This window comes from Myxocyprinus asiaticus, chromosome 1 (assembly GCF_019703515.2).
Source record: "Myxocyprinus asiaticus isolate MX2 ecotype Aquarium Trade chromosome 1, UBuf_Myxa_2, whole genome shotgun sequence".
In the NCBI taxonomy this organism is placed as follows: Eukaryota; Metazoa; Chordata; class Actinopteri; order Cypriniformes; family Catostomidae; genus Myxocyprinus; species Myxocyprinus asiaticus.
The window spans coordinates 11,853,107-11,868,009 of record NC_059344.1 but is presented as its reverse complement, the minus strand read 5'-3'; the positions used below and the strand labels follow the sequence as shown (position 1 = coordinate 11,868,009).

At 42.8% G+C, this 14,903-nt stretch overlaps 2 protein-coding genes across 9 annotated transcripts in view; one reads left to right on the top strand and one right to left on the bottom strand.

Annotated features, from left to right (window-relative positions):
- The window catches only part of LOC127443649 (amyloid protein A-like), a 43,325-nt gene that overhangs the window by 1,160 nt on the left and 27,262 nt on the right, over positions 1-14,903 (bottom strand). For 2 of the 3 annotated variants that reach the window (XM_051702590.1, XM_051702513.1), the window contains exons 2-3: positions 862-959; positions 596-734 (exon numbers count right to left, since the gene is read on the bottom strand). In XM_051702590.1, the coding sequence (XP_051558550.1) occupies positions 596-734; positions 862-949 (227 nt within the window). In that variant the 5' untranslated portion in view covers positions 950-959. Of the gene's footprint in view, positions 1-595; positions 735-861; positions 960-1,162; positions 1,204-14,903 lie in introns of those variants that run through there. The other variant, XM_051702422.1, reaches the window with a different exon arrangement.
- Positions 1-14,903, top strand: part of LOC127443966 (60S acidic ribosomal protein P2-like) — a 67,808-nt gene that overhangs the window by 32,736 nt on the left and 20,169 nt on the right. The window contains exons 4-5 of one of the 6 annotated variants that reach the window (XM_051703694.1): positions 13,719-13,814; positions 14,438-14,563. The exons of 2 other annotated variants lie outside the window; for them this stretch is intronic. In XM_051703694.1, coding sequence (XP_051559654.1) covers positions 13,719-13,814; positions 14,438-14,514 — 173 coding nt within the window. In that variant the 3' untranslated portion in view covers positions 14,515-14,563. Of the gene's footprint in view, positions 1-13,718; positions 13,815-14,437; positions 14,564-14,903 lie in introns of those variants that run through there. 3 more of the 6 variants (XM_051703612.1, XM_051703545.1, XM_051703240.1) reach the window with 3 other exon arrangements.

The window sequence follows — 14,903 nt, the reverse complement described above, 5'->3', positions numbered from 1 at the left end:
GATTCCAGTGGTTAAATCCATATCTTTTGAAGTGATATGATAGGTGTGGGTGAGAAACAGATCAATATTTAAGTCCTTTATTTTACTATAAATCTACACTTTCACTTCCACATTCAGCCACCTACTGGTCGGGGCTGGTCAAAAGTGGATATTGGTAGTAAAAAGGACTTAAATATTGATCTGTTTCTCACCCACACCTATCATATCGCTTCTGAAGACGTTGATTTAACGACTACAGTTTTATGGATTACTTTTATGCTTCCTTTATGTGCTTTTTGGACCTTCTGAAATCTGGTCACCATTCACTTGTTTTGTATTGACCTACAGAGCTGAGATATCTAAAAATCTTCATTTGTGTTCTGCAGAAGAAAATAAAATCGTACACATCTGGGATGGCATGAAGGCGAGTAAATGATGAGAGAATTTTCATTTTTGGGTGAACTATCCCTTTAAGATCAGTGTATTGGGTTCTGTAGAGCACCAGTACTTAGATGGTTTTAAAAAGATGTAGAGAACAAAAGTTTCCCCTAGGGTTTTCCTGTGGTTTTAACTGGAACCTTTATTTTTAGGAATGTGGTTCAATAAAATCACATACCTGATCACTTCGGCTGCCCATTTGCCTCCAGGACCCCTTTGTGCAGCATCATAGTTCCCACGTGCATGGAAATACTTGTCTGCACCTATATAGTTGGCATCCTTCATGTCTTGGTAAGCACGCCACATGTCCTGTGCACCTACAGGAAACAGTGAAAACAGTGGTTAATATATCCCAAAGATTTTGTCTCAGTGTCTACACATTAATGCATTTTGGAAAAGTTGTTCAAAGTTGTAAATTGTGATAAAAATCAAATAAGAAGTGACCTTGAATGGCTTCTACTGGGAAGCGGTACCATTGCGCCTGGGCCCCAACCACCATAACCAACACCAACACAGCAAGGATAAGCTTCATGATTGCAAAACTGAACATATGGACAATCCGTAGTTCAATATTTACCTCACCACAAATGTTAAAAGCTCACAATCTATAGATAAAATATTATCTCTGCACTCAGAAACATAAGAGTGCAACTAGATATTAAAATATATAGGACACCTCACAAATAATCTAAGACACAAAATGCTTGCAACAACATGCTAAAGAGCTTTTTGTGCAGTGCCCTACCTCTTTTATTTTTTAGCTGACCCCAGTCAAGTCAGATCTTCACAAAGCTGAATGCAGTTGCTGCTGTTTCTGCAGGACATTATATACACTTTGGATTGAGCCGACCTTGGATTTTCCCAGTTATACCAAGCTACATTTGGGAAATGTATTACTTTGGTTCTAAAAGTGGGCTAATCCTATATTGCGCAACTATGGAAATTTCAGATGCCTGCATTTGTAGCCAACACATGCACATAAACCATTCTCCCTTTTAATTTCACTTTGACACCAAAATTTGTCATTGGCAAATTAATGAAAATGTCTTCAAATTTTAAAGCACTTTTGCTTTACATTCTAAAGGTAGCCTATTTGTGAGGTAAAATCATATGTAAAGATCAGATATAGAATACTGGTGTTTATGAACAGTATCTTTTACTGGGCTTTTTATTGACACTGATTTAAGGAGGTTACCTTTATGTGGAATATGAAATATTATCTAAAGCAGTGTTTCTCAACTGGTGGGTCGCAAGTCTATTCGGACTGGGTCGCAAACAGGGAAAGAGCATGCCATGGTTCTCCCATTGAAAAATGTTCTGCGGCCAAGTGAAATTAACTGTGTTATGTACATCAGTGACTTTGTCAAATCTGCCCAGCAATCACATGGTTGATCCTTATTTTCTCAAGACTACTGAGTCGATCCTGTGTCACGGTGTACCTATAGGCCTACTGTTGATTATGGTTATCTTATGTTTGTTCAGAATGTAAGAATGCATTATGAACATCTATAATCCTAACCATTTAGAGCCTTTAAGGCTGAGTAGCCTGTCAGGAACAACTCGGCGCACCTTTTCCCCCATCGCGATCTTGCGAGCTCTGTGCAGGGTGGTGTGATTTGGGGCACCTCTCTCCCTTTGCGATCTTGTGAGCTCGGGGTGGGGTGGCATGATTTGGAGCACCTTTCACCCATCGCTAGCCAGGGCCCAGCTGACATTTCCATGTGGGTTTTTGATGGGCTGTCACTTGGGCAACCCAAATGGAGACCAGAAAAATGTGTCCATCAGCTCCAAATGGGCCCTATGTGTGTTAGCCTATGTGGGCAAAAGATGAGGACATTGTGGGCACTAAGGGGCCCATGTGGATGTTCATTATATGGGCCCAATTGGGTTCCAAATGGGTGCCAACAATTGGGCCAAGGTGGGCTACAAATAGCACCCTTATGGGTGATCATGCTGGACCCACAATTGCCCCTTATTATTTCCTCTTAAATGGGGCTTTTGTGGGGCCAGAGTGGGCTAAAAGTGGGCCCCCTTTTTTTTTTTAATAAACCTTATTGCTGTGGGTCAAGTTAATGTGCTACTCTGCACTTTTGAACTACTCCAACTCTGTTACACTGTTTTTGTAAACCTGTGCTTGACCAAACCATGAATGCCTAAAGAGTTTGTCTATAGCTCTAATATTTTAATGTCCAAGAAATTACATAGCATAATATTTGAACTATAATGTAAATGACTTCAAATAATCAGGATGTGTAAATCATGCTTTTATTAAAGTTGATTACATCAAGACAAAAAGACAGGATAAACCTCTGAAATAATTCTGGACAATAAGGACTCATACCTGGGCCTGAACAGACTCCTCAGCTTCATACCTAAAGAAGAGCACAGAAAGACAAGACATAGAAATGGCAATTTAGTCCATTTTAAATACTACCAGAACTGCAGAAAATTTACAGGAGCATCACTTTAAGGCATTCATGTTAAATAGGCCATGCAAATGAATTTGATCTCTACACAACTGAAACAATTGTCATTTAAAGGAATAGTTCACCCAAAAATGAAAATTCTCTCATCATTTACTCACCCACATTCCATCCCAGATGTGTATGACTTTCTTTCTTCAGCAGAACACAAACTAAGATTTTTAGAAGTATTTATCAGCTCTTTTGGTCCATACATTGCAAGTGAATGGGTCCAAAAATCACACAAGTCGTTTAACCCATGTCTTCAGAAGATATGATAGGTGTGGGTGGGAAACGGATCAATATTTAAGTACATTTTTACTATAAATTCTCCTCCCTACTCAGTCAATCTCCACTTTCACTTTCACTTTCACATTCTTCTTCTTGTGTTTTTGGTGATTCACATTCTTCATGCATACACCCCATACTGGCAGGGAGAAGAATTCCTAGCAAAAAATGGACTTAAAGGGTTAATTCACCCCAAAATTAAAATCCTCTCATGATTTACTTACCTTTAAGCCATCCCAGATGTGTATGACTTTCCTTCTTTAGCAGAACTGAAGTGAAGATTTTTTTATAAGCACATTTCAGCTCTTTTTGTCCATACAATGGAAGTGTACAGGTGCCATTAGTCTCCTGGTCCAAAAGGCATATTTAGGCAGCATAAAAGTAATCCACACGACTCTAGTCAATCAATTAATGTCTTCTCAAGCAAATCGATTGATTAAATATAGCCTGCAATTAACCCAGTTTTACACCTGCTTTTGTATAATGGGAGATTTTGGAATTCAGGGAAGTTAAAACCAAGATTTAATTAACTTTAATGAAAGTTAGCCAGCCTAGATTTTAACAAAAACCTGACGTAATCTAGCAATTGAAATTGATTGCAGTTATCTAGTACATTGTCCTGTAAAATGTGGGGGATACAAATAAAAATCACTTTTGACTCCCTTTAGCAGTGTCAGAGGATTTGTATTTATTTAGAGAGAGAGACAGCCAATTAACTTCAAATGTCCAAACTCATATTTTCTTTCTTCCTTGGAACTCAAAATAAGATTTTAAGTGACTCTTTTCTATTAAATATAACTATTTTGTGTCAAGGTCCAATAAAGACAATAAAGCACCATAAAAGTACCAAAATGACCTAATCGACATTTGTCACAGTTGTTTTAACAACGCATAGAGAATAACTCAAGAAGTGACATTTAGGACAAGAGGTGAAAAGTTGTTTAATGCTTTTTTTTTTTTTTTTTTTCTTCACAATTGGTACACATTATGGGTATGCATGGGGAAACTATGCTTTTTTTAACAAAATTTTCACTCATCACTACAGTATAATGATTTGTTTTTTAATTACTATTTTATCCAACTGATTCTTCTTTGCACAGTTGTCAAGCAAATATTATAAATCAGCCTTTATGTTCAGGTATCTGTGACCTTGCGTGAGGTGGTCACCTTTCCATTGAAGAGCTTTACTGAAGTGAATGATGTGCAGTTGAAGCTGTGAGTGTGTGGTGAGTGTTCTCACATAAGCATTACAAAAATGTATTTTTGTTATAAATATATTTTCTACTATATTTATTTACATCTCAATTTTAGGTCTCAGTCCTTGGGGACATTGGAGGGAGGAGCTACGAGTGTGTCCGAAGAATTACCTGTATGTCTTTTTTTTTTTTTTTTTTTAAGACAAATGACCTTGCCCGTCAATTCAACCTCACAGGGTGCCACGGCAAACATTAATTTAGAAACCCACGTCTCTATGATACTTTGCGTGGTATAAAGACATTTCAACATCCTACATTTACTTAAGTAAACAAAGTTTTGGTAAATGGCGCTTACAAGTATAAGTAGTTTGTTTGTTTGTTTTTTTAGTTCTGACTGGCCTATGCTCATGTAACTTGCTTGCTTCATAGCTAAACACTTTTGTTCTCTGTGGCAAATTGAATTGTTTATGGGTTTGATGAGCTGTGCCCTTGTTGCTGCAGTAATAACCTCAACTTAAAATGAATTAATTATTTTGCTTCACAGGTAACCCGAAGCAGAACCCTTTGCTGCAAACTGTCGGTAAGAAAGAGATGGATCTGGCCTTCAGTAAACCGTTTAGAAAATGCATGAGACAGAAATGGCAACTGTGCCTTGAGAGCCCAGCAGGAACATGAACGGAGTGCAGCACAGTCAGATTTGTAAGTTGCAAAAAATGTAATTGTTTGTAATTTATAACCATTTAGTAATTTTATTCAGTTGTAATTTTTTTTTTTTTTTTTTTTTTATTAACAATTTTCATTGATTCCATGCAGCAAATCAAATAGACACAACAGAAAATGCAGAATCAAACCACATGAAATCATAACTTTTCTCCCTGAACATTAACCCCCCACCGGAAACAAACAAGCACCCTAGTGGTCAAAAGTCAACTGACAAAGATACACAAATAGACAATAAATCAGCAGAAAATAGTTAGAAACATAAAAAAGAACATAGCAAGCATACATTCAAAAACAAAAAGGTTGCAACACACACATCCAAAACCACTAGCCTCTCTCCGCTGCCCCTCCCCAAGAGCCTTCCAAAAAGGCTAAATAGCTGCCCCATTTCCTGTTGTACAATTTCCGGTTGCCTAGCCTTCTACATGCTATCTCCTTAAATGCCGCAACCCTGCTCGTCTCCTGAAATGAGGGCGCTCCAGCCGACTTCCATCCCCTAAGGATGACCTGTCTACCGATCATAACACTGGCTAGAACCCAATTTTTTTTTTTACACTTCCCCTATATTAATGACTGCTCCATCGCCTAAAATACAGAGTCTGGGGCAAAATGAAATTTGAGTGTCCAATACGTCACACATAAAACTCTGAACCCCCAACCAAAATTCTTGGATCTTAACACACCACCAAAAAACATGGGTTGTGTCCCCATCTTCTGACCGGCATCGCCAGCAGGTGGGTGTGTCTTTAAGATTAAGCCTATACAATCTAGAGAGGGTCCAATAGAATCGATGTAGAATCTTAAATTGTGGCGCAGCTGTAAATATCTAAAGATCTGAGACTTGGGAATCCCAAAATACTGAACCATATTTTCAAAGGTTCACAACACTCCACACTCATATAGGTCACAGAGCATATTAACCTATCACACAATCCGCTCTGACCAGCAGAAAGGGGACTTATTAATACATAACTTTTGGTTCAGCCATATGCTCGAAGCAACATTTAAAAAAATGTCCGAATTAAACACTCTGCACACTTTTGTCCATACCGTGTGCAATTGCGAGATAACGGGGTTCAGTTGTAATTTTTAACATCTTAGAACATATGTTAACCAATCAGAATCAAGCATTATGCTTTTTGGGATTTTACCTTTCCTTTAGGGTGTAATATAGCTCTTTGTGCATGTAAAAGGTCTGCAAAGTTACAAAGCACAAAGTCCACGCAAAAGGGAGTTATTCTCTCCCACAGACAACACTGCTCAAGAACTACACAAAACGGCTGGTTTGTAGTCCAGCCATTTCTTCCGTAAAGTATCTACGTCACTATGTAACACATTTGGATAATGCCCGCCCTCAAACAAAGGTAGTTATAGCCAAGGCCATGATGAGTTGGGTTAGTGTTGTCACCATGTCGAGAAGACGCTGTTCCCTATCTGTCACTCACTCGACGTTGTGTCGATGTAGTGACACTAGGGGTCACCCTTGGAAGCCCCAAACACCTCTGATCTTTGAGAAAAGGTAAATGGGAATTGGCGAGCGGAATTTGCATGCCACTCCCCTGGACATACGGGTATAAAAGGAGCTGGCTTGCAACCACTCATTCAGATTTTTTCTTCGGAGCCGAGCGGTTGTGTTTCAGCGAGCTGAATTCCTCCGCCGATCCATTCACCTCTACAAAGCTGTTGGATTTACGGCGCATTACAGTGGTTTCTCCCCTCTTGCACCAGTGGAGTGCAGAGAACGCCCCTGGGCGCTTCAGCAGCTAAAAGAGTATATTCTTCCTAATAAAAGAGTATATTTTCCTTCTAAAAGAGTGGCACTCACGGAGAGCGTCTTTTTAAAGATGTCTTTCCGTTTGTGTATAATTTCTGGTTGCGGTCGTTACCTCTCCGCTTCCGACGGCCACGATCGCTGTCTTATGTGCTTGGGCACTGCCCACGCGGAGACACCGTTCATGGATGGGTCATGTCCTCATTGTCTTTCCTTCTTCAGAGGGAAAGCCACCCCAGGGGCTCCCCGCCTCGGTCCTTCTACCTACGGGTATGAGGCCACGGCGGTTAGCACTGGGGGTAATTTGGGGACCTCAATGGGAGCTTCTCCGCCGGGAAACCCCCCACGGACCTCCCATTCCCCAGTACACTCATGTGCGCTGGTCGAGTTCTGGGATTAGACCGCCGGCTTGTCTCAGGGCGAGTTCGCAATCTCATTCGGGGCTCGCAAAGAGGATGAACTCTCGATCACAGCATCGGAGAGCGGGCTCGTCCAGTCTGACGCCAAGGACTAGACTGGGCTCCCACCCTGCCGAAATGAAGAAGGGGTTTTACAGCCCCTGCTTCATCGTACCAAAGAAAGGCGGTGGGTTGCGGCCAATATTGGACCTGCAAATACTGAACCAGGCCTTGCACAGACTCCCGTTCAAGATGCTGATGCAAAAACACATTTTAGCGAGTGTCCGGCATCAAGATTGGTTCGTGGCGGTAGTTCTGAAGGACGTGTACTTCCATGTCTAGGTTTTACCTCGACACAGGCCCTTCCTGCGGTTTGCTCTTGAGGGCCAGGCGTACCAGTACAAGGTTGTGGCAGGGTGGAGGGCGGGGCCGGGTCGTGATTCTACACACCCAGCCTCTAATCATGCTGATTAGACCGAGAGGGATAAAGGCCGACTGGAGACGGCAGTGCGACAGAGAAAGAGTTACAGCCAGCTGTCCAACACCTGTGTGTGTTTGTCTTTTTGGTTCAGTGCAACGGGGTAAAAGGGAGAGGAGGAGGCGAGAACCGGCTTAACAATATAAATAATATTTTAATAATTAACTTAACCAAAAAGACAAACACACACAGGTGTCGGACAGCTGTCCGTAACACTATCTCTGTCGCACTGCCGTCTCCAGCTGGCCTTTATCACTCTCGGGCTAATCATCCTGATTAGGGGCCGGGTGTGTAGAATCACGACACGGCCTCGCCCTCCACCCTGCCACAAAGGTTCTCCCCTTCAATCACCTCAGCCGGCTGGGGCTTCGGGTCAACTGGGAAAAGAGCAAGCTCTCCCCGATTCAGAGCATCTCTTTTCTCGGCATGAAGTTAGACTCAGTCTCTATGATGGCACGCCTCACGAGCGAGCGCGCGCAGTCTGAAGGCGTTCAGGTGGAGAACGGCGGTCCCACTGAAACAATTTCAGAGGCTCCTGGGGCATACGGCATCCTCGGAAGCAGTCACGCCGCTTGGGTTGATGCATACGAGACAGCTTCAGCACTGGTTTCAGACTCGAGTCACGAGATGGGCATGGTGCCGCAGGGCATATCGCGTGGCCATCACGCCGATCTGCCGCTGCCTGTTCAGCCCTTGGACAGACATTGCATTTCTGCAGGCAGGGGTCCCCTTAGTGCAGATGTCCAAGCAAGTCGTGGTTACGACAGACACCTCCAAGCGTGGCTGGGGCACCATGTGCAACGGGCGCACAGTCACTGGCTCCTGGACAGAGCCACGACTGCATTGGCATATCAACTGCCTCGAGTTGCTGGCAGTATTGCTCACCCTGCGGAGGCTTCGGCCGTTGATCCAGGACAAGTATGTGTTGGTCTGGACGGACAACACGGCGACGGTAGCATACATCAACCTCCAAAGCAGCGTGCGATCTCGTCACATGTCGCAACTCGCCCGCCGTCTCCTCCTCTGGAGTCAGCAGCAGCTCAAGTCATTGCGAACCACTCACATCCCGGGTGGATGCGCTGTTGCAGCAGGTCACACTCAGGGGAGAGTGGAGACTCCACCCCGAGGTGGTCCAGCTGATTTTCACACAGCTGGCTCAGGGGGCTATGCAAGTATGCGTTCCCCCCAGTGAGCCTACTTGCACAGACACCATGCAAGGTCAGGGAGGATGAGGAGCAGGTCGTCCTAGTAGCACCTTACTGGCCCACCCAGACTTGGTTCTTGAACCTCACGCTCCTCGAGACAGCCCCCCCCAGGTGAATTCCCCTGAGGAAGGACCTTCTTTCTCAGGGACGGGGCACCATCTGGTACCCACGACCAGACCTTGGTCTGGCCCTTGGATGGGACGTGGAAGACCTAAGTGGCCTACCGCCCGCGGTGGTAGACACGATCACTCAGGCTAGGGCTCCCTCTATGAGGCGCCTGTATGCCTTGAAGTGGCGTCTGTTCGCTAAGTGGTGTTCTTCCCGATGCGAAAACCACCAGAGATGCGCAGTCGGGTCAGTGCTTTCCTTCCTGCAGGAGAGGCTGGAGAGGCAGCTGTCCCCCTCCACATTGAAGGTGTATGTGGCCGCTATAGCGGCGCACCACGATGCAGTTGACTGTAAGTATTTAGGGAAGCACGACCTGGTCATCATGTTCCTTAGAGGTGCGAGGAGGCTGAATCCTCCCAGACTGTGTCTCGTCCCCTTGTGGGACTTCTCCATGGTCCTTCGGGGCCTATGGGTTGCTCCATTTGAGCCCCTGGAGTCAGTTGAGCTAAAGGCACTCTCCTTGAAGACTGCTCTCCTGACTGAGCTCACTTCCATCAAGAGGGAAGGGGACCTGCAGGCAGTCTCTGTCGGCGACACGTGCCTGGAGTTCAGTCCAGGATACTCTCATGTGGTACTAAGACCCCGACCGAGCTATGTGCCCAAGGTTCCAACGACCCCATTTTGGGATTAGGTGGTGAACCTGCAAGTGCTGCCCCAGGAGGAGGCAGACCCAGCCTTGTCGTTGCTGTGTCCGGTGCATGCTTTGCGCATCTATTTGGATCGCATGCAGAGCTTTAGACGTTCTGAGCAGCACTTTGTCTGCTTTGGAGGACAACGGAAAGGGAGCACTGTCTCCAAACATAATGATATGAGGGTAATAATGACAGAATTTTCATGTGTGGACGGTTTCTTTAATAGGTGGGTGGTGGATGTGTACTGAGTACAGATGTGGAATGAGATCACATTTGATCCCAAGGGGGAACCACTGAACTGGAGTTAAGGCCCGGGTATACTTAGTTTTTCTGCTTTTTGGGTCGGATCGTGTCCGATCGACTGTTTCGCCTTTGAGTATACTCTTTTGACCACGAGCGAATTTGAACGCATTCGACGCATGAGCACTTACACTGTTTTGTGATACTCTTTTGGTACAGTCAATAGCAGGCATATTTGTCAGCATGTCGAAAGTCTGATGCGTGCCACAAATTGATATTTGTGGCGCGCAAATGACGGTTTATATCGCGGTGACAATATTAAGTGGAAATCAGTAGTTGTATCTATCAGTGGGCATGCTTCACGTGAGACTGAAACCAGGCTTGAGCAGGGGAGTGAGTTGCGGCTGGTAAAATTGCCAGTTATTTGTGCACGCTGGTTTAACGGCAGATTCACTAAAGGAATTATGCAGATCAGGCGACGGCGCAAACGTGCCGCTGGTACTTTGCGATTCTGATTTTGCGGGCTGATTCTGTGTGCTCTGTAGCGGAGGATGCAACAGTCCATTGTGATCTGACACTCTGCCAGGACAGCATAACAGTGATCTAGACTCCTGGATCATCTTTTTAAAATGCCAGGTTGCGCTTGACTACATCTAACATTTGTACTTCTCTCCATTTGATGAATTATTGCTGATATGATCAAAAGAAAAGTCAAGAAAATTAAGGGGAGCTTGTTATTAAAACAGTTGCAACATCTGTGGTGTGGGTTCACAAAAGCCAGTGTTGGGCCTCATGTGTTCAGATAGAAGACAAAGGCAGGCCTAACAGTCATAAAAACATAACTCAAGCCCCCACCTTCTCGTAAATTTTACTGATAAAAATCGCGCCAAAATCAAACAAAGGGAGTCCAAAACAGACTACAGATCCATGAAGCCTTGCCCTCTAAAGGATCGAGCTCTCAACTCCTATTGGATGAGGCACACCACAGAACATCCCTCAAACATGACATCATCAGGACTTCAAATAATTCTGAAATGCTTCCAGAGTTGCTTCCAGCGACTTAGTTCACCGAATACGGACGTAGCTTTTTGCTGCTCTCCGGTGCAGCCTCGTGGCATAAGGAAGTAATGTCCGACTTGAAACTGTAGCCATACAATCTCCATCTCGCTGGACGAGCTGAGATTACTCTGTGTTCAACCGAACACTCTAACGGATCCAAAGGAGACCGCCGAGCAATTCGCATCTTCATCCGTTGGCCTACAGAAGTGAAGAGATTAAAGATTTCTCTTCCATCTTCAATCAAGTCGACATTTCTGAGTTCTCCGCCAGCCCGCCGAGAATCAACAGCCGTACCGCCCTCTGAGAATCAACAGCCGTACCGCCCGCCGACAGCACGAGGAAACGGCCTCCCGTCATCACCCGAGCCTCAAGGAACCGGGTCAAAGTTAAAGGACGGAGGAAAACACATTGTACCTGTGTCCTCATGCGATTCAAGTAAGAGGTTTACGTCTGGGCAGAGATAGAATATTATAGCGTGTTATTCTTGTGTTTCAAGGTTTTTGCTTGTACAGTTTACGGATCGCCATGTCCGCTCATTATTAATACTCAGGGTATTAATTATCACGAATTTGTTTGCTGTATTGTGGTCCAACCAAATTGGATTGTTGTGCATTTTCACCATCGCGGGTGAGACAGAAACTGAGTTCATCCATTAGAGTCAAATAACGCAGGACTTTTACGAGCCCCGCTCGTAAAACCGCGTCTCTGAGTGATGAACACGGCTGCTTTATCTCCAGCTATCGCGAACTCAGCTTTCGGGCTGTCACTGAATAATCTCTCTCTCTCTCACTCTCTCTCTCTCTCACTAACAGAACACACACACACACACACACACACACACACACTGTCACACACACACACCTTATGTGTTATAGGATTATTTTTATTTCCATATCTAATCATGTCACTGTTTAGTTTGTAGTTGTAAGTCAGAAGTTTATTGACTGCATTGTATTAATTATTAATTGATATTACTGCATAAATATACTTTTGTTTATATTACAAAGAGAAGTGTTTTGGTTTGTTTTGCATACGCCTGTGTCATGCTGACGGGATGTCAGTGCTCGGATTCAAACTTTCATTCATTGTTTTTTTCCCGAAAATCGATATTCTTCGGATGTCGATTTTCCTAAGAAAACAATCTAATATTGAGACTGTTTTAATATTCGGTTATTAGTCCGTGATTCCAGGGTGGTGCCCCGTCAGTGTTAATCCTTATTAATATTCTATTGATTTTTGATAATTGATAATTATCTTTGATTGAATTTGAATGATCAATAAGCTAGTGTTAATTTTAATGTTTCATCGATGTTAACAATTAACGATTATCTTTGATAAGTGTTGATTTTAAAGGATTAAAAAAAGCTAACATTGATTCTCATCAATGTTCTTTTGATTTTTATAATTAATAATTATCTTTGATAATTATTAATTATTGCTAATAACCAAACTTGCTCCTAAACGTAGCACACTACATTTACTGGAGTCCCATATGAGGTTTTAATGAGTGAGATCCAATTAATTAATTTAAATATTGATTAATAGCTACAGAAATAATTATTAATTATTTCTGATAGTAACACTGATCTAAGCAACCAGTAAAGCCCTACACCAGCACGGATTAGAAAATGTTAATCTGCAAACTGTCGCTCGATGATAATCACAAGTGAATTTCGCTAGAATATTAAGAAAGCCAAAAGTGTGCTCCGCATTAATTCTGTCTTCTAAATATATATGAAATGGGTTTTCTGCAAGATACGTTATTTTCTTAATTTTTTGCTAAAATTATGTAATATTTTCTTTGTGACTTTGCTTTGAAAAGATATTAAATTTCTTGCGGAAAATTTATAATAATGTTGGTCAGTAACATATCAGACTGAAATGTGGCGTAATGTGAAATTGAGTATTATGGTAAGGTTGATTTAAAATGGTGTTTATTTTATTTTTTAACTTTGACGGTTTTAATGAGTAAATAAAGAGAAAATTATATAAGAGGATGTAGTTTTCATTTTAAAAAGTATTTATTATTGGGGCCTGGGTAGCTCAGCGAGTATTGACGCTGACTACCACCCCTGGAGTCGCGAGTTCGAATCCAGGGTGTGCCAAGTGACTCCAGCCAGGTCTCTTAAGCAACCAAATTGGCCCAGTTGCTAGGGAAGGTAGAGTCACATGGGGTAACCTCCTCGTGGTCACGATTAGTGGTTCTCGCTCTCAACGGGGCGCGCGGTAAGTTGTGCGTGGATCGCGGGGAATAGCATGAGCCGCCACATGCTGTGAGTCTCCGCAATGTCATGCACAGTGAGCCACGTGATAAGATGCGGATTGACTATCTCAGAAGCGGAGGCAACTGAGACTTGTCCTCCGCCACCCAGATTGAGGTGAGTAACCGCACCACCACGAGGACCTAGTAAGCAGTGGGAATTGGGCATGCCAAATTGGGGAGAAAAGGGGATAAAAAAAAATAAGGGTTTACAAATTACTATATCGTGATATATATTGTTATGGCAAATATTAATCGTATCGTGAAAAAAGATTTTGGTCCTATTGCCCACCCCAAACGCATAACTGTGTGCCGAGCGAACAGCAACATGGATAACTGAAATATACTTTGGCCTTTAGTTATGAAAGACTATTACTGCTATTCTAGTCTGAACAAAGCTTCAGTGTTTGTCGCTTTCTAACAGGTTTCAGTAAACTGGCCAGTGTGCCGTCAGGTGGTGCTGTGGCAGTTTCCAGCTCTGCCGCACCAACCGCTGGAGGATCTACTGCCGCCCCTGCAGGTTAGTTTTTCCTTCTCGCTTTTTAGTGTGCTTGATATACCGTTTCTGCGAATGCAAACATCACGGTTGGAAATGCCCTTCTTTGATGTACAGTTGACCATAGTGACCCATCCCAACTTTTTTTTTTTTTTTTGCTATCGCTGTATTTTTTGGATGTCCCATCATGAACATTGTTGAAGACCCTTCCACTCAGCCCCCTTTAAGAAACTCGTCTGATCAGGGTCAGGTGAACCTGAAACCAGACTGATTTAACAGAGCTTCACATATCTAGTCACTCATTGAACTCACTGACAAATTTAAAACCTGTGGGGTTTTGCACATCCCTATTCCGGATATTTTCAAATGAAATTATGGACAGTGTTGGAATTTTTTTATTTTTTTTTTGTAGTATTAATGCACAGCTTTAAGCCCTGAGTCAAACTAAACTTACATGCACTCTTAATCTTACAGGGCCTTTGTTATTTTCCTTTTTCTTGTCAGTCTAACACAATTAATGAATTTGTACTCTACAACTGATCAACTGAATGTGAACTAATCAAGGGTTGATGTGGAATGTTGCACAGTGGTCCCCTGTAGATCCTGTAAGGTTGGATCTAACGTCTTTCTCTCTTGTCCCTCTACAGTGGAGGAGAAGAAAGAAGAGAAGAAAGAGGAGTCTGAAGAATCCGATGACGACATGGGATTCGGACTCTTTGACTAATCTTGTCTTCTCGGGACCAAAATAAAACGTATTATAAAAATAAAAAAAAAAGGGGTCTGTCTTGATCATTTCATTTTCCTTGATTTTTCAATATATTTTCTTTTCATTATGTGAATGCTGTGTTGGTTAGAGGTCATGACAATTACGTTTGTTGTAACAGCATACACAATAACAGGTTTGAGCCTCATGTTCCAAGATGATCACACAGAAAGGGCCAGATAGAGCACTGTATTTGAATTATCTATCAAACACCAGCATTCATCTAGATCAGGGCTCATCCACATCGGAAAGGTCAGGGGCAGCAAAGCTGGATCACTGTTCCCTCAATGGCCATACTTTTAATTTTTATGATTATATATATATATATATATATATATATATATATATAT